The sequence below is a fragment of the Madurella fahalii genome (genome assembly GCF_045866475.1).
Source record: "Madurella fahalii IFM 68171 DNA, scaffold_1, whole genome shotgun sequence".
NCBI lineage: Eukaryota > Fungi > Ascomycota > Sordariomycetes > Sordariales > Madurella > Madurella fahalii.
The window spans coordinates 2,096,842-2,123,495 of record NW_027263971.1 but is presented as its reverse complement, the minus strand read 5'-3'; the positions used below and the strand labels follow the sequence as shown (position 1 = coordinate 2,123,495).

The window sequence follows — 26,654 nt, the reverse complement described above, 5'->3', positions numbered from 1 at the left end:
TTTCTTCAATGTAAAGAGCTTAGCACATGTGGATCTTAATAAATGCGGGCGGCGTCCTCCAATGTGACACGTCTAGAGTGCCATATTCACAAGTCCTAGGCATCCACAAGGCTTCCAGACCGAGCCGCCTAGCACGGGTTGATTCTTCGGTCACGCTTTTGGATCCCGGTCCTTGACGGTCCGGGATATAATTAAGCTAGGCAATCCCTCGCCTTACACAACAGCCTAGCAATTGTCGAGGGGCATCCTTGAATCCTTCAACACCAACTCCCGCAATCGGCTGTCAAAATGCCAGTCACGGTCGTCCTCCCGCACAAGCCACTCCCGCTACCTGACCGCAAGAGGCTGGCCCCCGTAACGGACGCCGCCCAAATCATCAGCGGCGCCTCCCGCGTGCACAGTAAAAACCAGGTAGATGTCTGGGCCGGGTCGTGGCATCGCCTCCGCGTAAAAGACGGCATCCACTCCTCGGCCGATAGCTTCGTCCGCGGCGCATATGAGGCATGGGCCAGGCACATGCATTTCGCCATCCGGCCCGACGAGGTCTGGTTTGCCATCCTGGCGCAGCTGTGTTTGTACATGGGCAACAAGGAGAATGCCGAGAACCTCCGCCATCTGTTTGTCGACCATGAGGGCAAGGAAGAGATATGTAAGCTTCAATCTGAAAGTTGTACTGGAAGTTGCATCAAAAGGCACCCGCTGACTAAACGCCCTCTGGTGTCCGCTGCAGTTATTGAGGACAGGCCGCCTGTCAACTTGCCTGGCCTCATTTCGCGTTTTAGCGGTGCGATCCAGAAGAGAGTCAAGACCCCCTGGCTCGAGGATTGGATCATGCCCAGATTTAGCACCACCTCCCCAGAGGACCGCTTGACGGCGACCATCATGATGATGGGCATCACGGCGAGCTACTTCGCCTACGGAATGGGCATCACCTGCGGCATCCCGTCAGTCACCCTACTCGGCGAGCGCGAGGACTGGGAGCTCCTCGTCGACAAGCTTGGCAGGCTGCCCGAGTTCGGCCGGGAACCGACCGAGTACGCGGCAAAACTCTACCATATACTCTCGTGGTTCCCCCGGACGTTCGATGAACCTGACTCTGACGCCGTCCGCGGCTTCTGGAACCGGATCGTGTCTTCCGAGCCTGACAGGGTTTGCGGGCATCCGCCGGCCACCTTGGAGGGCTGGATCCTCGACTTTGTCTATTGGGGTGCTGGGGGGACGAGGCTAAGCTATGTCAATCTCGATAACCTTCCCGTCGGCTACTCAGAAGTCGGGATCATCTGGAAGCAGGCGGCCGGGGACGGTATCCCGCTCCGGGCGTTTGCTGGAGGGTTGGCGAAGCTAATCAGGCCTGGGGCTCCTCTTGGCTATGTCAAAGAAACTCATTCTTCGGCTGCCGAGACTAGTAGTACGGTGAAGAAACGGCCTTTGGAACACGTTGAGCAGGGTGACGGAGCGCCTTCCAAGAAAAATGCAATCGCTGATTCAGGCTCTTGGCCGAGGCTCCCAGACCTCAATTTTGGCGAAGATTTTCACGTCCCATACGGCTTGCCAGAGGACCTCGCAGAGACGACCGACGGTCCCGCACCTCCGACCTCAGACCGGCAGCCTTACATCCTCCGTCTGGATGACAACCGTCAACAGCAATGGCAGGGATTCCTGGACAAGGAGATCCTCGGTGTCAACCTTGATGATAAGCTCAGCCTGTATCATGGTTGGTACGGCGCAGGAAGGTCCGACAGAAAAGATGCCTTCCTGGTTTACCTCGACACAGCCCAGGCCCGCTGGGCATCGGAACAGGACCTCGTCGTCAGCTGCGAGCCGCTCCTTTCAAAGCTGTCGAGCACGCCGAGCGTTGGCGGCGACGAGAGGAGGAAGCAGGCCCCAGCCCGTGGCCAAAAGATATGTCCGATCGACGCGGACACGGTCAAGGAGCATGCCACGCTGCAGCCCCTGTCGGGCTGGGTGCTATTCAGAGACAACGGGCAACCATTCCGGCCCTATGGAGAGCTTGATGACCATGAGAAGCTCGGTCTACTCTTGGGTTACGACTGCAAAGCCAGCCCTACACGGGCGGGACGGCGGATGATGATCTATGAAGAGCCAGACACGGTGATGTAGGATGAGAGGGTGAAGTTGGAAAGAGAAGAGGGGTTGGGTTATACTAATACCAGCAAAGGACCACCCGTGTAAGACACGATAGTTTGTTGCTTTTCTTGTCGCTTTGCCTTAGTTTCGGTACCAGCTTCAATTGAATCATGACCGTACTACTGATACGTGCCATTAATTGGTCACGAGTGACAACTACTTTCGTCCCTTCTGCCAAGAGCAACGTAGGCTGGTGAATCAGAACTGTACCAAAAGGGCAATCTGTGGGCTCTTGTCACTGTTATCAAGTCCAGGTGGAGTTGGCAGAACTCATTGAAGGACTATGTGCTGTACCGTACAAGCTAAAGACAGCTGCAACTCCTGTGCTTCTAGTATTAAACCCGCCTCTCTCACCCCATTCAAGCAATGACTACGCAACTAGCTAACCGAGAAAAAAGGCACCAAATGTGCGGTGAACTGAATAATGCATATGGGAAAAAGTGGGGTTTTTTTTTTTTTTTTTTTTTTTTTTTTTTTTTTTTCTTTCCCTCTTTTCCCAACACAATACCTTGCGTCGACGTAGCACTGTGAAACTACGAGGCACGATATATCGCCAGCAAGGGACAAGTGTGATGAACAACATCAATTAGCGGAGATCTTTCTTCATTCAGGGTCATCACTCATTAGCCATCCACAGACTAGTGTACCATCTATCCGGGCTCCCTGGCAGGAAACGCAAAAGGAAGAGAACAACCGGACCAGTACAAGCTCGAAAACATCTCAAAATGTGCTTTTGCAAAAAGTATAAAGGAACAACAGCAAAACGCAAGACATACACAGCAGCAAATAATATTGGAAACTAGAAGGTAAAAGAAGCAAAAACAGATGTATCATGTCCCATCACATCGTCATTAAAAGACAAATCCCCCCAACTCCGAAGAAGAAAAAAAAAGTAGAGCGGCGAAAAGCGAAAGAACGCAAAATAAGGGGAATAAAAAAAAAAAAAAAAAGAAAAGCACAACCAGTCCCAACCATTATGTCTTTTTCCCCCTCAGCAACCTCCCTCCAAACCAAACCAACCCCCCCGCCTCTCCAATCCCAAATTATAGTTTCCTCGAACCAAGATCCCATCATCATTCCGCCATCCCATCATCAAAGATACCCCTCCGTCTCCACCATACTAATATCGCTGTGGGCCGGCGCCTTGCTGGGGCCGTGGTGGGGGCTAGCCTTGTCGCTCTTGGCCAGCAGGCTGACGCCGCCGGCGTCCGAGATGGGCGTCAGCATCCTCGCGCCTTCTTTCGCCTTGCCCGAGGTCGTGCTGCCGGGCCGGTTGCTGGTGCTGCTCGCCACGAGCACCTGGGCGGGGGTCACGACGATCTCGTCCTCGCCGCGGCCCATGTCGTCGCCCTTGCGCAGCACGAGCGGGAACAGCACGACGCGGACCGTCGCGTTGGCCGCCTCGAGCTCCTCGTTGGTCATGTCGACGTTCCCCGAGCCTTCGTTCATCAGGGCGGCGTTGAAGGCCACCGTCTCGGTCAGCTCGCCCGTGTCGTCGTACTCGGGCTGCAGCGGCGGGAGCATCATGTACTCGGCGCGCTGGCAGCGCATCTCGATGGCGAGGCCGACGGCCTCGCGGACTACGCGGCGGAGCTGGGCCGTGATCTGGTCCTCGAGGTGCGAGGGCGGGGGCAGGATCTTGGCGAGCGTCTCCATGACGGCCTGCACGACGGCCTCGGTGTCCTGGTCGCGCTGCTTCTTGAACGAGGGGCGGCGGGCGAGCAGCGTCAGCGTCACGGCGCGCCACTGGCGCACGGCGTGGGCGGGGCCGACCTCGACGAGCTGCTTCTCGAGCTGCTTGAGCTTCTGGCGCTGCTCGCGGTCCATGCCGAAGAGGTAGCGCGTGAAGACGAACTCCCAGATCATGGTCATGGTCATGCTCATGAAGATGTCACGGCGGCGGACGCGGTCGTTGAGGTACGTGTCGACGTTGGAGCCGTCGAGCACGGCATTGTCGAGCCGGTCGATGAGCTTCTCGTCGCTGAGCTCCGACGTCAGCCGGCACGCGCGCATGTCGCTGAACTTGGAGAAGCGCAGGACCCATTGCTGCACGTGGGCGCACAGCTGCTGGCAGCGGTAGTCAAAGTAGTCAATGTCGTGCAGGTCGAGGAAGTCGGCGTCGTCCGACGGCCTGCTCTGCTCCAGGATCTGCTGCTGCAGCTCGCGGATCTGGTCCTGCGTGGCGTCGAGCTGGCCGAGCAGCTGGGCGATCTCGGCGTCTTTTTCTTGCAGGGCGCGGGCGTGTTGTGTCGAGGCGTCGCGGGCCAGCTGCAGCTCCTTGGCCGCCTTGGCCCTCTCCGTCTCGAGACGGCCGACCTCCTCGCGGTGCTTGACGGCGATGGCCGAGGTGGAGCTGCGCAGGCCCTCGTTTGTCTGTTTCAATCGCTCAATGACCTCATTTGCCTCCTGCAGCATGCGCTTGAGGGCCTCGATCTCCGAGTCGCGCTCGGCGAGCGCGCTGGCATTGCGTTGACTGGACGACATGTCGGCCTGGAGACGAGCCTCGGTGAGCATGCGGTTCTCGGCCAGCAGCTGCTCGACGCGAGACTCGAGCTCGAGCACCTGCATGCTTTGTCGGCGGCGCATGCTGTGCGGGCGAGTCGGTGAGCGCGGTGAGCCGATGCGGCCCTCGCCGTAGCCATCCTGGTGAGCATGGTTAGTGGGGGGGTCGGATGAAAAAAAAAAATTTGCAGGGGAGGGGGGAGGGGGAAGGGGGAAGAAACCATCAGAAAAACTTACGTAGACATCGGCCATGTCCTTGACGCGGACACGGCCCTCGTTTGCGACGGGCGTGGTGCTGTGCAAAGATTTTGACGACGATGAGAGAAGCTCGGCTCCCGCGAGCACTCCAGCGGCGGCGGCCGCAGCAATGCCGCCAGCACCAGTCAGAGCAGCAGCGGTACCAGCACCAGCACCAGCCCCAGCAGCAGCTCCTCCAGTGGCCGAAGAGCCCTGGCGAGTGGCTGGGCCCTCTTTTTGCTCTCGGGCCTTGGCGGCCAGGTCCTGTTGGCTGAGGGACACGGACCGCAGGTCTCCACTGGTCCGCTTGTCCATCCTACGCAGGCCCAGTGGGGGCTGGGGCGTGGGCGTGGGCGTGCCCGTGTAGGAGCGGAGACTGGTGGTGCCTGGACTGTCAGGCCGCAACGCCGGCTCTGGTGTGCGCAAGCGGGCCATGCTGGTATTGGCCGGCGGCGATGTGCGTCGGGGCGTGGGGTCCACGGCCAGTCTTGGCGGCTGCCGCGCGCTGTCTGACAGGCTGCGCAGGGATGCCCCCGACGCCGCAGCAGCACCAGCAGCACCAGCCGCAGCAGCAGTAGTAGCGGTCACAGCGCTCACAGCAGGGGAAGGCTCTGAAATGGGTGCTGCTGAAGCTGCCGAAGCTGCTGCATCTCGCGTCTTGGGCCCCCGCTTCTTGACCTGCAGCTTCCCTGGTTCGGGCGTCTTTGGCGGCGGTGAAGGCTCGTCCAGGCGAGGTGTCGTCTCCGGCCCAATCACGGCGCCGCCTCGATGACCGCTTAGCGGTGACTTTCGAACGAGACGGCGCTCTGCATCGTCGCTGCGCTGCGTGTTCGGCGACAACGACCGGTGGCTGGCCCGCACTGGTGTGATCTCGATCGACTCGCGCAGGTGCACGCCGCTGTCGCGAAGACCATGATAGTCGCCCTGAATGTGGCGCGACAGGTGGGGTGAGTTGGATCCGAACCCGCTGTCCCTGTAGGGGTCGGGTGTAGTCGGCATGCGCAGAGTGTCGTGCGCTGGCATTGGGTATTGATCGCCCGCTTCGTCGTCTGAGAGCTCCTCTTGTACCGGCGGTAGGCTAGTATGGGACCGCATAAACTCCGAGATGCTGGACATGGGCGGGAGGCGGACCGGTTGTTCGGCTGCCGTCTCGTCCTGCTCCTGGTCGTCGGCCCTGATGTCTCTGGTGGTGAATGCCTCTTCGTCTGCAATGTCGTCTGGGAACGAGAAGGCCCGCTGCACCGGTTCTGGCGATGGCGTTCGTGGCCGCCGCTCTTTCTTCCTCTTTTTCGGTGGTTCCCCTTCCCTAATTGACCTGGGAATGGTCTCGGAATCCATCCGACCCAGGCCGGATCCCTCGGGCAGACTGAGAGAGTCGTTGCCCATCTCCTTTTCCGCTGTATCCTCCTCCATTCCGAGACCCCTCTCCGCCGTCTCGTGCTGTTGTTCCACCTCCTTCCTTGTCGGCTCTTCAACGTCGACCGTCTTCTCATGCTTCGTCTCATCAAGCTCCATCGTCACCTTCTCCCCCTTCTCCTCAACCTCCGCCTCCTCATCCGCAGGAACATCCCAAAGCTTGTCCGATTCTACATCCATCCTTGACGCCTCCAGCGGTTCCCTGTCCGCCCCTTCCCACAACGGCGGGTCCTCAAACATGTTATTCTCCTCTGTCATCTTAATTTGCTTGTCCTCCTTTTCGGCAACCCCCAAATCCTCCGCCAACAGCCTAGCGCCGCCGCTGAGTGCATCGGCGGCCGCGGCAACAGCTGCATCGTCCTCCGCTTCTGTATAGTCTTTACCCTTGTCCTCGCTGCGATTCCTGTCCGTGCTTTCAGTAAACATAGCATCCACCTCCCGGGACGAGATCACAGGCTCCGCGACCTCGGTAGGTTCCACCTCAGTTGTCTTGGCCTTCTTTCTGGGAGCCTCGTCGTCAAAAGGCGGGTCGTGCGCCACGGGACTGCGTTCTTCGGCGGGCTTGAGGTCCACATAACTGAACTGGCGTGCCGCCTCCGTTTGATATACTAGGAACGACGGGCTTTCGAGGGCGGTTAGGAGCTGTGGGGACGGCTCGTCCATGGGATAGAGTTCTCGTGGATCCGGGAGCAAGCTTAGGTTGACAGTAGCTGGTGCGGGAGCCGTGACAGCCGAGTTTTGCAGAGCGTCCGAGACTGCGGCGTCGAGTTCGGCGTTGCTAGCGGCTGGTGTTTGCGGTCTGCTGCTTGGCTTGTCGTCGAACTCGGCAGCGGGGGGAGGCGCGGCTTCGGTCAACTCTGGCTGCTTCGCGTGTTCAACAAGGGGATCTTGATTTACCCCGCTGATTTCAGCGGGCTTCGAAACGGCGGGCTCCTCCTCGACTACCGCTGTTGCGCCCTTGCCCTTCTTCTTCATTTTCTTATCCTTCTTGCTCTTCTTGTTGGCGATGCCAAAGTCATCTTCACCGGCCTCCTTTGGGGTTATCTCATCATCGTTGAGGGCGACACCCTCCGCGGCGGGCAGTATCTCGGTAACAGAAGTCTCCGCCTGATCCTGCGGGATATCGAAGTCAGAGACAGGGAATGTGTCGGTCTTCTTCCCCTTCTTTTTCTTGTCTTTCTTGGACTTCTTGCCGCTGAACTCGACGACTTCCTCTTCCTTGGGCGCCTCCTCTTTTGATGCCTCGTCGGGACTAGGACCAACAAGGATAACATCGGTGGGCTCCTCCACATCCTCGCGTGCTGTCGGCTCCTCAATTTCTACGGGTTCGGAGGCAGCGGCTGACTCGTCACTTTGTACAAACTCTGGCGCAGTGGTGGGTTCCTCAGCCTTCACCACCTCGAGTTGCAAGGGTTCTGGGAGAACGTTCGAATCCTCGATCTGGACGGGCTCCTGGATGGTTGGCGCGTCGACTTGCACGGGCTCCGGAAGGGTAGTTGACTCTTCGACTTGTACAAGCTCTGGCGCAATAGACGACTTCTCAAGCTGCACGGACTCCAGAGGGGCAGTCACCTCCTCAACCTGCATGGGCTGGGAAAAAGTAGTTGGCCCCTCAACTTGCGTGGGCTTAGAACCAGTAGCAGTCGACTCCTCGAGCTGCACGGGCTCCTGGAAAGTCAACTCAACCTGCACAACGTCGGGTTCCGGACGAGTAGCAGTCTTGTCTTCGTCCATCGCAACAGGCGCTGCGACAATTGAGTCTTTCTCGACCCGCATAGGCTCGGGGGTAGCAGAAGGCTCCTCGGGCTCGGGCTCCGGAACGGTACCGACTCCAGAAGAATCAATACTCTCAGAGAGTGCAAGAGCAGCAGCAGTCTTCTTTCCCTTCGTATTTGACTTTTTACCCGTGGAAGTCGGTTGCGCTTCGGGCTCAGGTACAGACTCGGGAGCAAGCACGGAGGCCGCCGACTCGCTGTCCAGAGAGATATCTCGCGGCTGGGGGGTGCCCAAGACCTCGTGCTTCGTTGCCGTTGTTGCGGGAGCGTCCAAGGCGGAATCGAGAGCGGCTGCGGATGCGGATTGCTTGCCCTTCTTCTTGCCCTTCTTAGACTTCTTGGCGGGTAGTGCCCAAGTGTCTTCCTGAACGTCTTGGCTAATCTCTGTGACGGGTTTAGGGACAAGCTCGGTGTTGGGCTCATCAACAGGCTCGTCGGTTTGCTGTGTAGTTGTCTCAGACACAGACTTGGTGGCAGACTCTGCGATTGCCTCCGTAACGGGATCAGCGGCAGCCTCCAGGACGGGCTCGGCAATAGCTTCTGTGGCATCGATGGTAGGATCGGTGCTGCGTTCCACACTAGGCTCCGTGACGGGTTCGGCAACAGCTTCCGGAACAATCTCCGCGCTAGCCACCGGGGGGCCCTCTCCGCTGAGGTCGATGGTAGGCTTAGCGGCCATGTCTGTTAGAGTTGACGTCTCAGCTTCCAGCACAACAGGCGCAGGGATCTCCTTGGTTGTCGGCGCCTCCACAATCGCAAATGCCTCGGGCTGGAACTCGGACTCGGTAGCGGCAGCCTTCTTGTTCTTCTTGCCTTTCTTGTCATTCTTGTCCTTCTTTATTGACACCTCGAAGGAAGCGGCTTCGTCGGGCTGTTGCTCTGGTGTCATCTCAGGCTTATTTGACTGGGAGCCGTCCGCGATTTCTAAGGTCAGCTCGTTGTTCGGCCTTTCGCAGCTAATAAATGGCTCTTCATCAACCTTGATGACTTGCGTCTCGCGCCCAGCGATATCCATGACAGCCCGCTCAGCGGCAGCGATAATCTCAGGCTCAGACTCGGGAGCAGGCTCAAGCGCCGGCTCGGGAATGGGCTCGGACTCGGTGTTCTTGTCTTCGCCCTTCTTTTTCTTTCCCCTTTTCCCCTTCTTTGATGGTGCACCCCAGACATCCTCGGGCTCTTCGGGGGTCTTCTTGAGCTCTTGTTGTTGAAGGGCATCAGGGGCCTTAACGGTAGGTTCCTGAGCGATCTCTGAGCCGGTAGGAACGGGTTCTTCGTTAGCATGAATGACAAGGTCGGTGGGATCAGCGCCTTCTTGGGCATCTAGCTGAGGGACGGCAGTCGGCCGGGGCTCTGGTTCGGTGGCGACTTCAATTATAAGTTCGGGCGCAGCATCTGCCGCAGATTCGGCTATTGGCGCAGAAATTGCTTCGACGATGGGTTCCATCATGGGCTCAACGACAGGTTCAAGCACAGGCTCGGGCACAGTTTCGGCTTCAGGTTTATCCTCTACGCCGTTCTTTGCCGGGGTTGCCAAGATGACTTCAGAGATCTCCTGGGGTGTCTCCTCGGGCTCCTGTTGTTGTTGGGGAACATCAGCAACCTCTTCGCTAGGCTCTTGACTGTTGATGACGTCCTCAACAGCAACAACGGCCGGTTCCTTGAACTCGACAGAGTCGGATGCGTCGGGCAGAGCGGTACCAGGAGTTTCGGCCTCAGGCTCGGACACTGGTTCGGGCTCCGTGTTCTTGTTCTTACCCTTCTTCTTCTTGTTCTTCTTGCCCTTCTTGGCCGGGGCCTCCGGGGTCTTCTCAGATGGAGTCTCGGGCTGGAGTTCGAGCTGGACCTCAGGCGGGGCATTTTCAAGACCATCCTTGGGAGCCTCCAAAACCTCAACTGGCTGGGTAATCTCAGCGACGACAGGTTCGGGGACCGCCGTATCGCGCTCGTCGAGAGCAGGAATGGGAACTGGCTCGGACGGATCGGGCTCAAGGGCGTTGGGTCTTTCGGGCTCGGGCTCGGGCTCGGGCTCGGGTTCAGGCTCGGCGACTTTATCCTTACCCTTCTTCTTTTTCTTGTCCTTCTTGCCCTTCTTGACCGGCGCATCCCAAGGATCGTCGATCGGTGGCTCCGGCTGCACAGTATCGGGAGTCAGTGGTACCTTATCCTCAGGATCGCTATGCTCAGGGACATCCGGGACTACGGGCGTAGGGCCTTCAGCAGGGGTGGATTCGGGGAGCTCGAGAGCACCCTCTGGTTTATCATCTTCGGAGGGCAGAGTGACAGGTCCGGGTTCGGAAGACAGTTGCGGGTCATCAGTGGTACTTGTCTGCGGTGCCTCTGGCTCGGTCACCAACTCCTGCGCGGCAGAGGGCTCCTCCACAGCCGCGGACGCGGGTGTCTGGACGTCAAGGCTTTTTTCTTGGGTAGGGGTCAGAGTGCCAGAAGCGAGTTCGGAATCCTCGGCCTTGGATCCCTTCTTCTTGCCCTTCTTCTTCTTGGGGGGCAGGTCAAAGGTGTGCTCGGCCTGTGCTTCTTGCGGAACCTCGGGCGTTGGAACTGGTTCTTCGACCAAGGCGGAAGGTTTCTCATTCGTAGTCTCATCTGCAGGAGGTGTGGATCGGCCAACGGACTCTTCGGGAGAAGGTTCCTCCGTGGCAGGCGCAGGTTCCTTTGCAGCAGGAGTGGCATCGCCAGATGCAGGCTCAGAATTGGCAGCCTTAGAACCCTTCTTCTTCTTCTTATCCTTCTTGGACTTCTTGACGGGCACTTCCTCGGGCTCTTCTTGAGACGTTTCAAGCACCCGCGCCGGCTCTTCAACATTGACTGGCGACGGCTGCTCAGCCGTCTCAGATACCAGGCTCGGCTTCTCGACAGTGCTGGATGAGGTTTGCTCGCTTGTCTCGACGGGGGGTTCCACCAAAGCCTGGGTGCTGAGTTCCTGGGAAGGCGTCGGCTGCTCAAAGTTCAAGCTACGTTCCGCTGGGACAGGGCTTGTCTCCCTAACAGGAGTGGCTGGCACATCAGAAGTAGTGGTTTCCAGTTCGACGGTATTTGCGCCCTTGCCCTTCTTCTTCTTGTCTTTCTTGGACTTCTTCGTGGGAGCCGCCTGCTCATCCTCAGCTGGTGTTTCTTGCTGTGGAGTCTCCAGAACTGGGGTAGCCTCTTCAGGTTGACCGCGAGAGTCAGAACCATTGGGTTCCTCAACAGCGGTGCTTGACTCTTCGACGACAACACTGGATGCCTCTGCAGATGCCACCACAACATCGGAAGTTGCTTGGGGAGCTGTTTCAGGAGCTGCTTCGGGAGCAACAGATGCTTCTTCAACAGCAGCAAGGATAGCTGTCTCAGGCTGCTGAACCGTAGATATTTGCTCTTCAGTAGCTGTGCTAGTTTCCCCAGCAAGGGAAACGGGCTCTTCGACGAGGGGCTCGTTTGCAACCGCACGTTGTTCTTCGGGAGGCGGAGTGACAGGAGCGGACCCAACTTGAGACTCAGCATCAAGAACTTGAGAGCCTTTACCCTTGCCCTTCTTCTTCTTGTCTTTCTTGCCCCTCTTGGCTGGCGTATCCGGGGTCTCCTCGGCGACAGTAGAGCTGGGTTCCTGTGTGGTAGCAGCAGTCTCCTTAACAAATGATGCGGGCTCTTCAACGATAGCAAGCTGGTCCTCGGACGGAGGAGTAACAGGTGCAGACTCAGCGTCTGATCCCAATTCAAGAACCTTTGAGCCCTTGCCCTTCTTTTTCTTGCCCTTCTTTGACTTCTTAGTCGAAACATCCTCGGGCGTTGCCTCCTGCGGAAGGGACTCTAGAGCTGGTTGAGGTACTTCAAGAATAGGCTCGACCTGAGCTTCTACGGAGCTGCCAGGCTGTTCTACCGACTGGCCGGGCTCCTCGATAACGGCGGCGGACTCTTCAGCAGCAATGGTAGGTTCTTCCGCGGTAGGAGTGGGGTCTGCGCGAGTCTCCTCAATAACTGCAGTTGGTTCTTTGGCAGTAAGAGTCGAGTGTTCGATGACTGGTAGGGCATCCTCCACAGGTGTCGCAAGGTCGGAAGAGGTGGGTTCAGACTGATCGGCCTGAGCGCCCTTGCTCATCTGGGATGGGACCTCTGAAGGTTCCACCGCTGGCGGTTCTTGCTGTGCTTCGTCAAGTTGAGGCTGAGGCTCTTCGGGTTGCTGTACATAGGCCTCTTGGACGATAACCGATTCAGCCTCTTGGATCACTTCAGGTTCTTGGACACCAATCGATTCAGGCTCTTGGGCAGCCTCAATCACCACGGGTTCGGGTTTGCCATCCGCGCTTGGCTCTTCAACCACCGGTGTGGCGGTGCCAGAAGCAAGTTCGGACTCGGCGAGCTGGGAACCCTTGCCCTTCTTTTTCTTGTCCTTCTTGCTTTTCTTGGCCGGCAGATCCGATGCTGCGTCAGGCACAGATTCTTGACTGGGGGTGGCCTCGGTCTCTGTGGCTTCCTGAACGATCTCGATGGCAGGTTCGGGAGTCTCTTGCGCAGGTTCGGCAGTCTCTTGCGCAGGTTGGGAAGTCTCTTGCGCAGGTTCGACAATCTCTTGCGCAAGTTCAGCCTCTTGCGAAGGTTCAGCAATCTCTTGCGCAAATTCAGCCTCTTGCGCAGGTTCGGGAATCTCATGCGCAGGTTCGGGAGTCTCTTGCGCAGGTTCAAGAGTCTCCTGCGCAGGTTCAAGCTGTTGAGTTTTGGTCGGCGAAGCTTCGACGGTGGGCTCCTCGACAGTGGCGCTTTCAGCGGCGCTTTCAGCGGCGGAAGCGGGCTCCAATTCAGATTGAACCGCACCCTTCTTTTTCTTCTTCTTGTCCTTCTTAGACTTCTTGGCGGGTGCTTCCACAGTCTTCTCGCCCTCGGCCTCTTGGCTCGGGTTGGGCACATCAGCGGGCTGTGCAGCATCCTGAGGGAGCTCAACAGGCCCGGTTGTCTGCTCCGCAGGCGCGGGGCTCTCAATAAGAGCCGAGATGCTGGGCTCTTCGACAACGGGTGACTCAACTACAGGGGCGGGCTCAGACTCAGACTTATGGGCTCCCTTCTTCTTTTTCTTGTCCTTCTTTGACTTCTTGCCCATGAGAGGGACCTCTTCAGCCTCAGCGGTGGCCTCGGGTTGGACGGACGCTTCTGCCTGGACATCGACATCGCGAGTGCTGTCGAGATTGGAGGGCTTGGTGGACTCGTCTTGTCCTTCGGCCGGCACGAGCTCCTCGGATTGTTGAACGATGACGGTTTCTTCCACGGGAGCAGGCTCATCGACCTGAGCGGCCTTTTCGACTTGAGTAGGTGCCTCAATAGCAGCGGCCTCGACCGCCGCAAGCTCTTCCACATATGCGGGACCGTCGACAAGAGTAGCTTCGACCAGAGCAGGCTTCCCGTCCGCAGTAGGTGCTTCAAGAGACACAAGCTCTTCAACCGCAGCTGACTCTTCAGCAGGAGTAGCTTCAACCAGAGCAGGCTCCTCGTCCGCGGTAAGTGCTTCAGGAGACACAAGCTCTTCAACCGCAGCTGACTCTTCGGCAGGAGTAGTCTCCTCAGCCAGGGTAGGCTCTTGAGCAGAAACAAGCTCCTCAACAATACTAGGGTCTTGAGCAGGAGAAGGCTCCTCAACAGGGGCAGCATACTCAAATGCCGGCTCCTCAGCCGCAATAGACTCTTGCGCAGTGGCAGGCTCTCCAACAGGAACAAGCTCCTCAACGGGTACAGTCTCCTCAGATGCAGGCGCCTCAGTCGCGGCAGGCTTCTCTTCCGCAGCGGTAGGCTGAGGATCGGATTCGGCCTGCTCCTTAGCCGCCTTCTTCCCCTTCCTCTTGTCCTTTTTGGACTTCTTGGGTGAAGAGGTTTCAACGGCGGGTTCTTCTGCTGGTTGCTCGCCTGGTTGCTCGGCGCTAGATTCCGCGGGAGCGTCTTCGGTTGTTGAAGGTGCAGGTCCGTCCGCGGGCTGTTCAAGTGTGGGCATGGGCGCGGGCTCGGGTTCGGACTGGCTTTCTTGGGTTTGGGATGCGCGCTTCTTTTTCTTGTCCTTCTTGGACTTTTTGCCGACGACGATCTCGGGATCAGCCTGTTGCTCCTCGAGCTCTTTCTGTTCTGTGAGAGTCTCGGGTTCCTGGATGGGTTCCGGCTCCTGGGTGGCGGTCTGGCTGATGGCGTCTTCTTGAGTAACCGGCTCGGCAACAGCGACGCCTTCAGCGGCTGCCTCAGCAGCTGCAGCATCCGGCGTGACCGGCCCAGGTCCTGAGATAGGCTCGACCGTCTCTGGCACAGGTTGAATCTCCATCTCATGTTTAGGAGCCTCCTCTTCGGCCGAAATCGCAGCAGGGGTTGCGACATCCTTCTCGACCAGGACATCTCCAGAAGGAGTGGTATCCTTTTCTTGCTGGACGTTTTCAACAGGCGGTGCATCCTGAACAACTTGGGCGGTTTCGTCAGGAACCTGGCTCTCATCAACAGGCTTAGGTTCCGCCGCAGGCTCGTCAGCAAACTTGAACTTGGCCTCGGTGGGCGTCTCGACAAGCTCCTCGGCGCCCGACGTCTCGCTGCTCGGCCACGGCTCATCCCAGACAGAGCTCAGGCGCTTCTTCTTTTTGTCCTTCTTCGTGGTCTTGGCCTTCTTGCCGGCCGCCCTCTTGAGCGAGTAAGCACGGCTGCTTTCCCCGCTTGCATCACCGTCGTCCAGGGTGAGGGCGGCGTCCGAGTCAGGCAGCGAAGAGACGGTGCGAGACGACTCGGAGAGGGTCGACTTGCGCCTGCGCAGGGACTTGGCGTCGGCCTCCGACACGAGCGAGCGGCCGTCGCTCTCGGCGTACTCTGTGGGCGGCTCCGTCTCCTCTTCGACGGTACTGAGCTGGATGAGCATGCGCTCTATCTCGCGGCTCTCGAACAACGGGATCTCTGGTTTCCGGGGCGGATCTGGTGGTGTTTCGACTGGCCATGGCTCTGACTCGGCCTTGGGCTTTTTCCTCTTCTTTTTACTCTTGTTGAGGAGGCTGTAGGGCGATCTCTCATCCTCGGTCTGGCGCGCCATATCCTGGGATGGGGAGTCGGGCTGAGGCTCTGGGTCGCTGAGCTTATTACTACTGTCGCTGGCGGAAGCAGCCTCACGCAGGCTGGCGGGCTGCGTCTCATTCGGTGGCACAACGGATGCTGTTGTTGCTGCTGCTGCTGCTGCTGCTACTGCTGCTGGGCGCTCACTCTTAGTGACTGTGGTCTCGTGCGGCTGAGAGGGGTTCTCACTCTCAATTGGTTGGGCAGCGCTCTCTTGTGGTGTGTGTGGTTGCGTCTTACCGACAGCAACCTCGGTCGTCGATGCTTGCGAGGTCTCCTCACCGGGCGAATCCAAGCCGGAGCAGTCTTGAGTTGTTTTACTCTTGCGTTTCTTCTTATCCTTCCTTGACGGAGAGTGAGTGGGCCTGGCGGACGACTCCTCACCCGCAGGCTCGGGCTGGCGGTCGGCGGCTATTATTATTGGTTCTGACTGGGCGCTGATTGCACCACTTGTCGTTGGTTCAGTGGTGCCGTCGGTGCTCCCCAGTGGGGTCGAAGCATCGGAGGCTGCTGCTGCTGCTGCTGCTGCTGCTACATTCTCGCTTCTCTCACCGGAGCCCGACTCCGCCGTCGGCTGCACGCTCACTGGTCCGGCTTCCGTTGCCAACGGTTGTTGACTCTTTTCGTCCTTTGCGGACGTGTTGGAAGAAACTGATGGCTCCTCTTCGGCCACAGCTGCCAATGTACTTTCAATTGAAGAGTCTAAATGACAAAGTTAATTTCCTGATACCTATCCCCACTGGCTGCTTTCAGAGCTCGCTCAACTTACCGCCGTCATCCGCAACCTCCTTGGACGACTCATTCTGTGGTTGAGGCTCCTCCGACAAGGGCATTTCCTGACCGTCCGGTCCAATGGCGAGTTTGCGAGAATCCTCATTTTCTGCCAGCTGGTCCAAAGACGAAGCGACTGATTCCTGTTGCGATTCCATGTCAAACCTGGCTCTGATCGAGACCTGCGTGATGGGCAAGGAAACAGGAACACCAACTTGAGCGCCAAGGCTCTCGGCTTCGGATGGCGTGAGTTGCCCCGTGGGCAAATGCTCCTCAAGAGGTTCCGCAAAGGAGACGCTCTGCCGCTTCTTCTTTTTGTCCTTTTGCCGCTGCGCATCCAGCAGGGTATCATCGGCTTCCTGGGCTGGCGAGTTGTCCTGGTTGCCGGCGACGGATTCGCTAAGGGAACTTGGATGGTCGTCAGCAGCCAGCGAAACCCTCTTTGTCTTCTTCGTCCCGTTCTCCGCGCTGTTCGACGAGTCGATTTTAAGGTCAGTTTCTGCCGCAACTTCTGCGCTCACCGCGGCTTGATGCTGGGTTGGCGTCTCCGGTGATGCAGGGTCCAATGCTGCGGGTTCCTGTGTAGCAGGCTCAGGTGTTGCTGGTTCCGTTGCTGCGAGCTTTAGTGTTGCCGCCCCGGCCTCTTGAGGTTCATCCGCCACAAGGGCTGGGGTCTCGTTCTCTGATGTCAAAGACTGCGCAGTGGCCTCCTCGTCTGAGGGTTCTGAGCCTTGCTTCTTCTCGTCCTTCTCGGGCGTTTTGCTGCTGGTCACAGGCTCTGCCATCTCCTCGGTTTGGGGCGAGGCGTCTCCTTGTGGGATGGAAGGTTCCTCAACTGGCGCGGACGGCGTCTGTTCGGGTCGCTGGGCAAACTGTGGTGAGTCCTCGGTGGGCAAGGGAAGTTCGTCGCCCTCCTTCTTTTCCCCCTTTTCTCCAGAGCCGCTTAGCTCAGGCCCCACGTCGCCTTGGAGTGGTTCAGCGGCTGCCTGCTCCGGTTGTGATGAGTCTGCGGAGGGAGTCTGGTCAGGGGTAATCTCAATCTTCGACTCCTCGATGACCTCGGGTGCCCCCTTTTCTGTGCTGGCGTCGACTGGGCTCTTAGAGGCATCTTGACCGCTCTTCTTCTTCTTCTTGTCCTTTTTGCTCTTTTTACTAGGAGTTGCCGGTTCGGGCAACACGTCGCCTAGTGTTGCCTCAGCAGGAGCAGTCTCTGCCAAGTCATTACCTGTGTTCTGTTGCTCCGCCTCTGGAACCGCAACCGGCTCTGGTGCCGTCTCCAGAACTGCCGTTTCAGGTGCTGTTGTCTCCAAAGCTGCTGCCTCTGCTGCGGGTGTCTCATCAACGTCAGCCGCGTTTTGCTTCTTTTTCTTGCCTTTAGCCTTCTTCCCCTTCTTGCTAGCAGGCTCAGCTAATGTATCGTCATCAGCGCGCTGGTTGGCTACCGAGTTGGGCTCGGTAGCCACGGCAGGCTCTAGATTGGTCTGCGTATTAGACGAGGCATCTTGTTGGTCAGCCTTGTCGACAACCGGCGGTGGTGTTGGCGTCAGCGTTGCCGTATCCTGCGCAGACTCCTGGGGCGTTGGCCCATCCTGGGCAACCGTGGTGGTTGCGGTGGCATCTCGGCGCTGCTGCTGCTGCTGCTTCTTGCTCTTCTTTCCCATGGCAGCGGCTGGTTCGTCAGGGGGATGGACAACGGACGGGTTAGGCTCAGGCTGTAGGATCTCCTCTGATGTTGTCGTCGCAAAGTTGCCGGGCTGGTCTGACGACCGAGGTGCAATCTTCTGGTCTGGCTCGTCACCTTCTTGTGCCTCGAGTGGCTGGCCCCGGTGACCAACAATGGCCTCGATAGGTGGTACATCCGAAGTCGTCGCCGCGTCGACAGGGCCAGGGGTGGGGATTCCAGGGGCAGGGGCCCGCTCGTTGGGCAGGGAAACAGCGGTGTCTAGCGCAACGCTCGCCGTGTCGCCCACTGATTTGTCCATTATAGTGGGTTCATGCAAGTCCGCTGCAGGCCCCACACCGGGAATCTGGCTGCTGGACTCGCCTAAAGTGAGCGGGTGGTGTGGGGGCTTGGGCAGCTCCAATGACTCCACGCTCCGCTGTTGCTGCTCCTCCTGCTGCTGCTCCTGCTGCTGTCGCTGTTGTTGTTGCTGCTGCTGCTGCTGCTGCTGCTGCTGCTGCCGCTGTTGTCGTTCCGCATCGACGTTGTTTTCTTCGGTCTGAATCGGAAGTACATCACGAGATGACTCGTCACGCTTTCCGATGCCAAGCAGAGAGCCCACGCCGCCGGCAATCGAGGCAAAGATGCCCTTCCTTGCTACTCCGGTTGCCCTCTCATCGTCGGGTGCGCCATCCGCCGTCTCACGCTTGCTGTTCATCCGGCTACGCTGGTCCTCGGACTCGACGCCAGCGGCTGCGGGTGTGGCGGCCCCGTGACCGGGATCCCCTTCAGCCGCCATCGGCTCGGTAAGCTCGCCGGCCGTCTTTGGCCCAGCCTCACAGCTGCTACTCAAGCCTGTTTCCAATCCAGACAACTCACGTGGCTCCACGTGCTGCCGTGGTGACTCCTTGACTGCCTTCCTATTAGCCTCCTGCGTTGCTGCACCCTGGAGCGGTGGGGTGAGCTGAGGCTTCTGGTCCCGGTCAGCAGCGTTGTCCGCACTGCCGGATTCCGCCACGTCCGCAGCGATGGAGCGGTCCGCAGCGCCTTCTGCATGCCCTTCTAGCCTCTTGGTATGCTTCTTTTTCTTGCGCTTCTTGCCGGGCGTGGACGATGCCTCGTTTCCGGGAACTCTAATAGGCACGGTTTCAGATTGTTCGCGAGAGCCAGTCGGATCAAGAGTGAATTGCTCAGGACTTTGTATTTGGACTTGCTCATTCGTAGCCATGTCGCGCTCCGCAGTAGATACATCGTAAATGACAGGAGTTGTTGTCGTGCCAGCAAGGGTCAGATCAGTGCCGGATTCCCTTGGGGTTTGCGCCGTTTCGTCCGAGACCGGGACGCCAGAGGACATCTGGCTAGCCTCGCTTTGTTGTTCTCGAGTCTCAGCCTCATGCTCGGTCCATGAAACCTCCTTTTTGTCCTTCTTCTTCTTCCCTTTCTCGAAAGATGCGCTAACAGACCGCTCCAGCCTCGGCGGCACAACCTCTTGCTTCCCTTCCACAATGACCAAAGGCTGAGCTACGGTCTTCTGAGGCTTTAGAACAGACGTTTCCCGCTTGACTTGCGCCTCAAGCTCAAGCACAGGAACCCGCTGCGTGTCCGCCTTAGCTTCCAAGCTCTGACTACCGGTTGTCTTTCCCTTGCCTTTCTTGGAGAAGGTAGGGGAGGTAGGCATAGTAATCGTAGTCCAATCATCCACTCGCCCCTGAGCTTTCTGCGGAGCCCTTTTGCCAAACAAGAAGCTAAGCACATCCGGCCTGGGTGGTGAATCGGCAGGTTCCTGCTGCGTCTCGTAGAACGTCGACCCAGACAAGTACGTCGGTGCCTCGGACGCAGCAACGGTGGATGCGTCTTCGTTGAAGGAGAAGACGCTCTCAGCTCTCTCGTGACTAGGTATCTGCATCCTGTCGTAGTCCATGTGATGTATCTCGGGTTGGGGCTCGTCGCGACGCATGTGCGCGATGACAAGACCGCTGGCCGCAGCGGTGCTAGCAGCCGCGGCAGAGGCGAGAAGTGTTGACTCAGTTCTTTCGGCGGCTTTTATTGCCTCTTCCTTGTTGAGGAAGTGGCTCGGCGGAGGACTTGGTGCTCGCTTGTGAAACCCGGCGCTCTCGAGTTCTTCATAGGTTTCTGGAGGATGATAGACCTGAGTAGGCCGGCTTGGCTTCGAGGATGTCACAGCAAAGTCTTGCTCGTCCACTTGCCTGAAACTTGTTTCGCCTACGGCGGTGAAGTCGGTTCCTTCAGAGAGAAGTACGGGAGGTAACGGAGAAGAAGGGGATGGTGGAATTTGAGTGGGTGAGCTAGGGGGGCTTTCCGGGAGAGGAGGCAACTTCTCCACATCCACACCAGAGTCCGAATCTCGAGTTAAGTGAGGCTCAGGAGTAACAGGTGGGAGTGATGTCAGCTCTTCCACGGGAGCGGTTTTTTCAGTACTAGGCTTCTCTGAGATGCGCGGAGTCGCCAGAGATTCGGGGGCTAAAACCGGCGCTGTTTGCACGTGGGTAAGTGAGCTTGGGCGGCTTTCTGGGGGAGGTAGGTTCTCCAACTCTTGACTAAAGTCTCGCTCTCGCGGAGGGGCGACTGGCTCAATGCTGGGCTTGGCCGGAAGGATTGATGTTGTTGCATCCTCAATAGAGGAGCCTGGAGGGCTTTCTGGCAAAGGAGGGAGGTTCTCGGAATCGTGCTCGGAACTTCGCTCTTCCAAAGGAATGGCTTTGTCGGGATCCGGGAGAACCGAAATTGACAAGGGCTCAGAAGCGATAACGGGCGCCATATCTACTCGAGCAGACGAGCCAGGACGGCTTTCCGGAAGAGGCGGTAAGCGCTCCAAGTTATCATTTATCAAGTGCGCGGAAGCAGGAGGCAACTCCGCCAAGGGAGGCGACTCGGATCGATTTGCGGACTGAGCAGACAGGTTCTCCAAGGCTTCCGCAAACGCCTGTGGCCAAGGAGACCGAGACTCTAGGGTGAGAACAGGGGATGATGACCCATGGGTTGGCGAACCGGACCAGCTGTCTGGCAACGACGGCATCGCGGAATGGAAAGTCTCCGTCGGAGAAACAACAGCCCTCGGCGTAGTCTCCCCTGACCCCAGCGGCTCGCCGAAGCGGTTTCCACTTGCGAGATTAGTATCAATGTGCAGACCAAGCAATGCACTACCAGTGGTGACCCCACGGCTAAGGTAATCCACATCGGCGCCTCTGGAGTCAATCTCCGGACCAGGAGACTCTCGTGAAGGAGGCTCACTCGGTGGCAGCTCAGGGTAGTCCTGCGGCTCGGTGCTCTGGGCGCTCGCGCTGGCCTTCTCGATGAGATAGAGCGGCATGATCTCACGGCTGTTGTCCCACGAGGTCGGGCGTGAGCGGGTCTTTGGGGGGCTCGGGGTATCAGAGGCCGGTGCAACAGGCGACTGCATAGGGGAGAATCGGAATGCGGGAGAGGAGGGCACCGAGCCGCGGCCGATGAGGAACTGCACGGGAACAGCAGTGCGGCTGGGAGTTTTGATGGGCGTCTCAATCGTGCTGCGGCGCCGTGTGTGTGTCACGGTCGCTCGGCGGCTGCGGTTTTCCGGAGGAGTGTCGGGACGGCTCTCAGGGAGGGCGGGAAATTCTTCTTCTAGTTCAAAGTTGGGCGAACCAGGCACACTGGGAGGCAGGGGGAGCAAGTCGCCATATTGCGGATCGATGGCTGGTTTGATCTCGCGCTGAACGACTTCAGGGTCGACAATCTGCGAGCCGTAGCTGACACTACGTTCTCGTCGTAGAGGCGACTCCTCAACAGAGTCCTGGGTGGCATTTGAGCGAGAGGCCTGGGCCGCAATGACAGCCGCGGCTCCCGCCAAGCCGGCACCTGCGCCAAAGGTGCCGGCATTACCTAAAAAAGAATTCTTGTCTCCGTTCTCTGTGACCGAGGTGTCCTTGTGCTCGCTGGTGCCGTTGGTTGGAAGTGACACGACCGACTTGACCTCATCTCTCTCGTCAACGTGGTTGCCGTTGGTCTTGCCGATGGGATCAGAGACCACGGAGCTCGCTTCACGGTCGACGAGCTGGAACGAGTCCCCCGGTCGATCCGGGGGTTCATCTTGTTCAGGTATATTGTCATCCTTGGTGCTCTTACGGCGGTTCTTCTTGGCTTTCCTGCTCGAGCTTGCAATGGACACCTCAGACGACGGTGTGGAGTACGTCGTAGACCCGTAAGAACCATCGTCACGCTTCGACTTCCTCTTGGACTTCTTGGGATCGCTGGCCGGCCACTCGTCGTCCCCATCATCCACCGATGGGTCATCCTTCTTGATCTCAACCACGTCAAACTCGGGTACGGCCTTATTAACTTCAGCAACAACGGTCTGCTCTGTGTCGAGCCATGCTGGGCTAGGATCGGTCGCGCTTCTGCGCTGCTCTTGTTCGTCCTCGCGTGCTTCGACATGGCCTTCAGTTCCGGATTCGTCGAGGTTACGAGACTCACGCTCGGGCGTTATGTCGACAGCATCAATGCTCTGGCGCTTTCTGCGTCCTTTCCTGCTCGGGCTGGAACCCGCTTCCCAGTCACCGGCAGCCGCCGTTTCAGGGGGTGACTGGGGTGGCTCCGTGATGATCGCTCTCGGAGACGGCTCAGCGTGACCGCCTCCGAGATCCGTGACCGTCTCGGCAGATGGGGCCACGTAGAACGGCTCGTTCGAGCCCGGGGGCGAGTCACGCCTGCGATACGTTGGATCTTCAATCACAATATTGGGGTCAAACCCTGTGCTCGTCAAGCCCGCCGCGAGAGTCGCCGTGAAGTCAATGTCATCTGCAAACGCGCCGGGTGCCTTGGCCAATTGTGGACTTGAGGGCTTCGGGCCAACCCGGGGTGGCGCATCGTCCACATCGGCAGTGATGGACCTCCGAGACAGCGGGGATGGCCCTCGCGAGTCGATGCGAGTCGGCTCCGGTTCTGGTCCGGACCTTGGCTCAGGCGCTTCTGTCGGCGCCGCCCGCACCGGTTCCGGAACAGCATCTTGAGTCAATTCTCGCGTAGGATCCGGTACGATGTCAATTGCCGGTTTAATTTCCCTAACTGCCGCTTCGACGTCGGACGTTGGTTGGGCCTTCGGCTCCGCATCCGGGGATTTCTCCACATCGCCACTCCTCTCACCCTCAATAACCTTTGCAGCCTCATCTGGCTTCTGGTCCTTCGACTTGGACGCGGCGCCAGCCCCGGCGACAGCAGCAGCGATCAGCCTCCACGTATTCTTCTTCTTGCCGCCGCCAAATTTGAACTTCAGGGCGGGCCGTTCCTGCGAAGAATCGCGACTATCAACTTCTTTGATGCGTCCGGTGTTATAATCGTCCGGCGCCTCAATGACCTCGCCGCGAGCGCCTATAATGACCTTAGGCTTGCGCTCCTCCTTCTTCTTCTCATCTTCAGAAGACGGATCGTTGGCGGCGGCAACGGCAGCGGCTTGCCTAGCTTTCATTTTCTCCAGCGCCGGGGATGTGCTCGGAGTTGGGAGGACGAGGACAAGCATGGGTCTCTCGCGTTCGCACGACGGATCCCTCGACTTGAAGATAGGCACCATCGCCGGCCCAAAACCGGGCACGCCGGCTGGGGGGGCCTGGTACCTGTGTAGGTCGTGCGGCATAATGACATTATCGATGCGGACGTCGGCGTTCGGCCCATCAAACTTGCTCTTCTTCGGAGCGCGCTTCATCTCGGGAGGCGTCACGATACGGACGATGGGCTCATCAGCATCCTCGTATTTATCTACGACCGAAGGCGACGGGGAGACGCTGCGGGAACGGATCTCTTCCTCGGCAATCCTCTCGGCAAGCTTCTTCTCGCGATAGTATCGATTTGCCTCCTCTTGCACATCCCGCACGGGCTCCGCGTCTCTGCCCCTGCGGGGTTCGCGTGAGAGAGACCGACCTCGTCCTTGGCCCTCAATCACCGAGATAGGAGCAGCAATAACTCCGGGCTCAGCGGGGATGGTAGAATTGTTTGTCTCGTCCACGATGGTCTGAGCCTGTCGTAGTTGGTCCTCGTACAAGCTGCGGCGGCTCCGCCGCTCCTCTGGCTCCTCAGACGGTTCAGCCTCTTCACGTGCCCAGTCAGGCTCACGATCGACAGTGACGACCTGTGGAGTGAGCGGCCTCTGCGGAGTGGTGTAGACCGGTGTCTGAAAGGCGTCGTTAGGGACTTGGAACTGGAATGGATTGATCGGCGCTTCATTCTGGGTAGTGTCGGACGGCTCCGGATTGCGGAGCTCGTCCGCGGGATCCTTTGAATTGTTTAGCTCTTCGAGTTTTTGAGCGCGTTCCTTCTCCAGTTCGATCTGCTTCTGGATCTCACGGAGCATCCGACGAGTCTCTTCACGCTGGGCACGCCTCTCCTCGCGGCTGGGCTTTGCCGCTGAAGGACCCAGGCTCGCCTGCTGCTTTTCTTCAGATTGTGGTGCCGACTCCTTGCGAGCCGGGTAGTTCTCCCGTTCGTCGATGATTTTGACAGCATCCTTGGAGCGACGCCGGTCGTCACGTTCGCGGGAACGACCCTTGTCATCACCATCCTTGCTGCCGCGTTCCTCAATCTGGCGTTTCTCGTCACGCTCGCGTTTTCTCTCGGCTTCCCTGACGAGGCGGTCCCGCTCGGCACGTTCGAGCTGCTCCTGGGTCCGACGCTCCTCCTTGTAGCGGATTTCCTTCGCCTCTCGGATTCGGCGCTCCTCGATGAGCTCCTGTTCCTCTCGACGCCGGCGCTCGGCTTCCTCCTCGTGAAGACGGAGATCCTCCCGTTCACGGTACTCCCTCGCTTCGCGGTGCCGCTGTGCTTCACGCTCGAGGCGTATACGCTCCTCACGAAGGCGGGCTTCCTTTTCGCGAAGCTCGTCCAACTCGCGCTGGCCCTTGTATTCTGATAGCGCTGCTGCGCCTGCCGCGGCGACAGCGGCGGGCGCAATACCCACGGCTACCGTCTCGGCTATGCTCTTACCGTCGGACGCGGGGCGAGCGCCGCGGTCTTCCATGTTGCGCCTTTCATCTTGACGATCGTAGGTAGGCTCCGCACGGCCGTAGCGCTGCTGGTCGGAAGTCTGGTCATAATTCCGACCATCGTATTTCTCGCCGCGCCTATCACCACGTCCATCCCAGCGGTCCGAAGGCACAACTGACGAGCCAACGACAGAGGGGGCGGAGGGCGAACCGCCAAAGACATCATCAGCACTCATGCCATCAGGCTTCGGCCGAGGCCGACGGTCATCGCGACGGGAATCCCGCTCGTCCCTCCTCTCGTCCACGATCGACGAGAGAACCGCACCACCCACAGCCCCAACCACAGCCGGCAGCGCCCCAGAGACGAGCGTATCCACCATGCTCCTATCCTCACGCGCCTTCCTCGTCCGGCGCGGGCTCCCCTGGTGCTGATGGTGGAACTGCTGCTCCCGCTCAGCTGCCATGGGTTGGTCCTCCAACAAGCGCGGCGAGACAGGCACCCTCGGTTTGGGCGCCTGTATCGGGACGGGCTCGGTATGCGCATGCGCCGGCGAATAGTGCGTAGCAGGCGAGTGGTGTGAGTGGTGCGAGTGCGCATATCCGACGCTCTCCCTGTGGTGGCGCGTTGGCGTGGCCGGAGCCGCCGGCGCCATCGCCGCCCCAGCGCCATGACCAATGGGAACGGACACGCCTGAGGCGTTCGCAGCCGGGATCACAGCCTCGAACCGCGACGCGTCCGACATAGGGATAGGATAGACCTGCTGCATTGGTCTAGCCTCGATGGAGGCGCTGCTGGGTTGCTGGGGGACATATTCCTCGAGACGGGGCATCGGCTGCGGTAGCGGAGGTTGCATTGGGATATGCGACTGCGAGATGCGTGGGTCGTCGCCCGGACGGAAGCCGCAGGGAGTGTTGACGTAGCCGCGCAAAGAGTTGACGGGGCCGAACATGGCCGGGTCGACAGCGGAGCTCTTGCGGTCCGGTGGACGAATGGATTCCGGCGGGCGCTGGGCGATGATTGTCGGCGGTCCGCTGGGTTGGTATTGCGATGCCGCGGCGAGGCCGACGCCAGCGCCAACAACGCTGGCGGCGGCAGCGGCGACGACGGGCAGGTGCGGATCCGAGAACTTAGGCATGGAGCCATACGCCAGAGCAGAGTCAGAATCCGAATCTGATGCGGACTCCCAGTCGGAATCTTCGCCTGGGCCGTCACGGTAAGGTTTGGACGAGCCGATGCCGCGAGAGGTGCTATGGCCGTGCGAATTCTGATGACGGAACTGGGAAATGGCGGCGGCAGCGGCTACCACGCTGGACGGCCGTTTCTTGCCTACGCGCTCGAGGTCTCGGATGTTCTCAGCCCGGGCGAGATCCGAGAGCTTGCGGCCAAGGGCGAGTATCTCCTCATCCGTCTGAGCCCTCTTCACCGCAGGCCGGCCGTCAGGCCCGACCAGGGGTATGTCCTGCGGAGGGTGCTGGTAATGATGATTGTATCCGGGCTGTGCATGCGGCAGGTGGTGCGCATGCTGCTGTGGGTGCGAGTGTGGGTGCTGTTGTTGATGGTGCTGCTGGTACGCTGCGTGCTGCCTCTCGAACGAGGACCTAGATATGTAGCCCGCGCCATAGGCCAGGTCACTGTCGACGGATGAGGACGAATAATTCTTCTTTCGAAAGGATCGACGCTTCTTGACCTTCTTGACCGACGACGAAGCGAAAAAGGATCGTATTCCGAAGCGGCCCTTGCGCGAGATGTTGATCAGCGAGGACGACGTGGACGAAGACGACGAGGTGCTCGAATCGGCTCGTGCGCGACCTTGCGACCGCGAATGCGAATGCGATGACGTCGGGGCGGGTTCGGCGACGGCGGCGGCGGCAGCAGCAGCAGCAGCCGCCGCAGCGAGCTGCTCTTTGGAATGCCGCCGCTCGGCGCGTCGCCGTCGGGAGCTCCCAGGGCTCCGCCGACGGGGCTCTCGCATCATTCTTGTCGGCTCAAAATCAGCTTCGCAATCTCCTATGGCTCGTTCATTGGTGTATTTGTGTTTCTTCGGGTATCCTGTGTATTCGCGCGATATGCGATCGAGCTTCGGATCGTGCACTCGGCCTGGGTATCGGTATGTGGTCCCC

The 26,654-nt window shown here is 59.0% G+C and overlaps 2 protein-coding genes across 2 annotated transcripts; one reads left to right on the top strand and one right to left on the bottom strand.

Annotated features, from left to right (window-relative positions):
* Nucleotides 1-288: 288 nt before the first annotated feature.
* On the top strand, nucleotides 289-2,121 carry MFIFM68171_00648 (uncharacterized protein; the record flags this gene model as incomplete). The annotated part of the gene is made up of 2 exons (XM_071056070.1): nucleotides 289-649; nucleotides 731-2,121. 2 exons carry the CDS (start codon nucleotides 289-291, stop codon nucleotides 2,119-2,121), a joined length of 1,752 nt encoding a protein of 583 aa, XP_070912171.1.
* A 1,119-nt stretch (nucleotides 2,122-3,240) lies between these two features.
* MFIFM68171_00647 (uncharacterized protein) lies at nucleotides 3,241-26,509 on the bottom strand (the record flags this gene model as incomplete). Its single annotated transcript, XM_071056069.1, has 3 exons — nucleotides 3,241-4,791; nucleotides 4,888-15,836; nucleotides 15,904-26,509. The coding sequence occupies 3 exons, from the start codon at nucleotides 26,507-26,509 to the stop codon at nucleotides 3,241-3,243; spliced, it is 23,106 nt and encodes a 7,701-aa protein (XP_070912170.1).
* Between the last annotated feature and the right edge of the window lie 145 nt (nucleotides 26,510-26,654).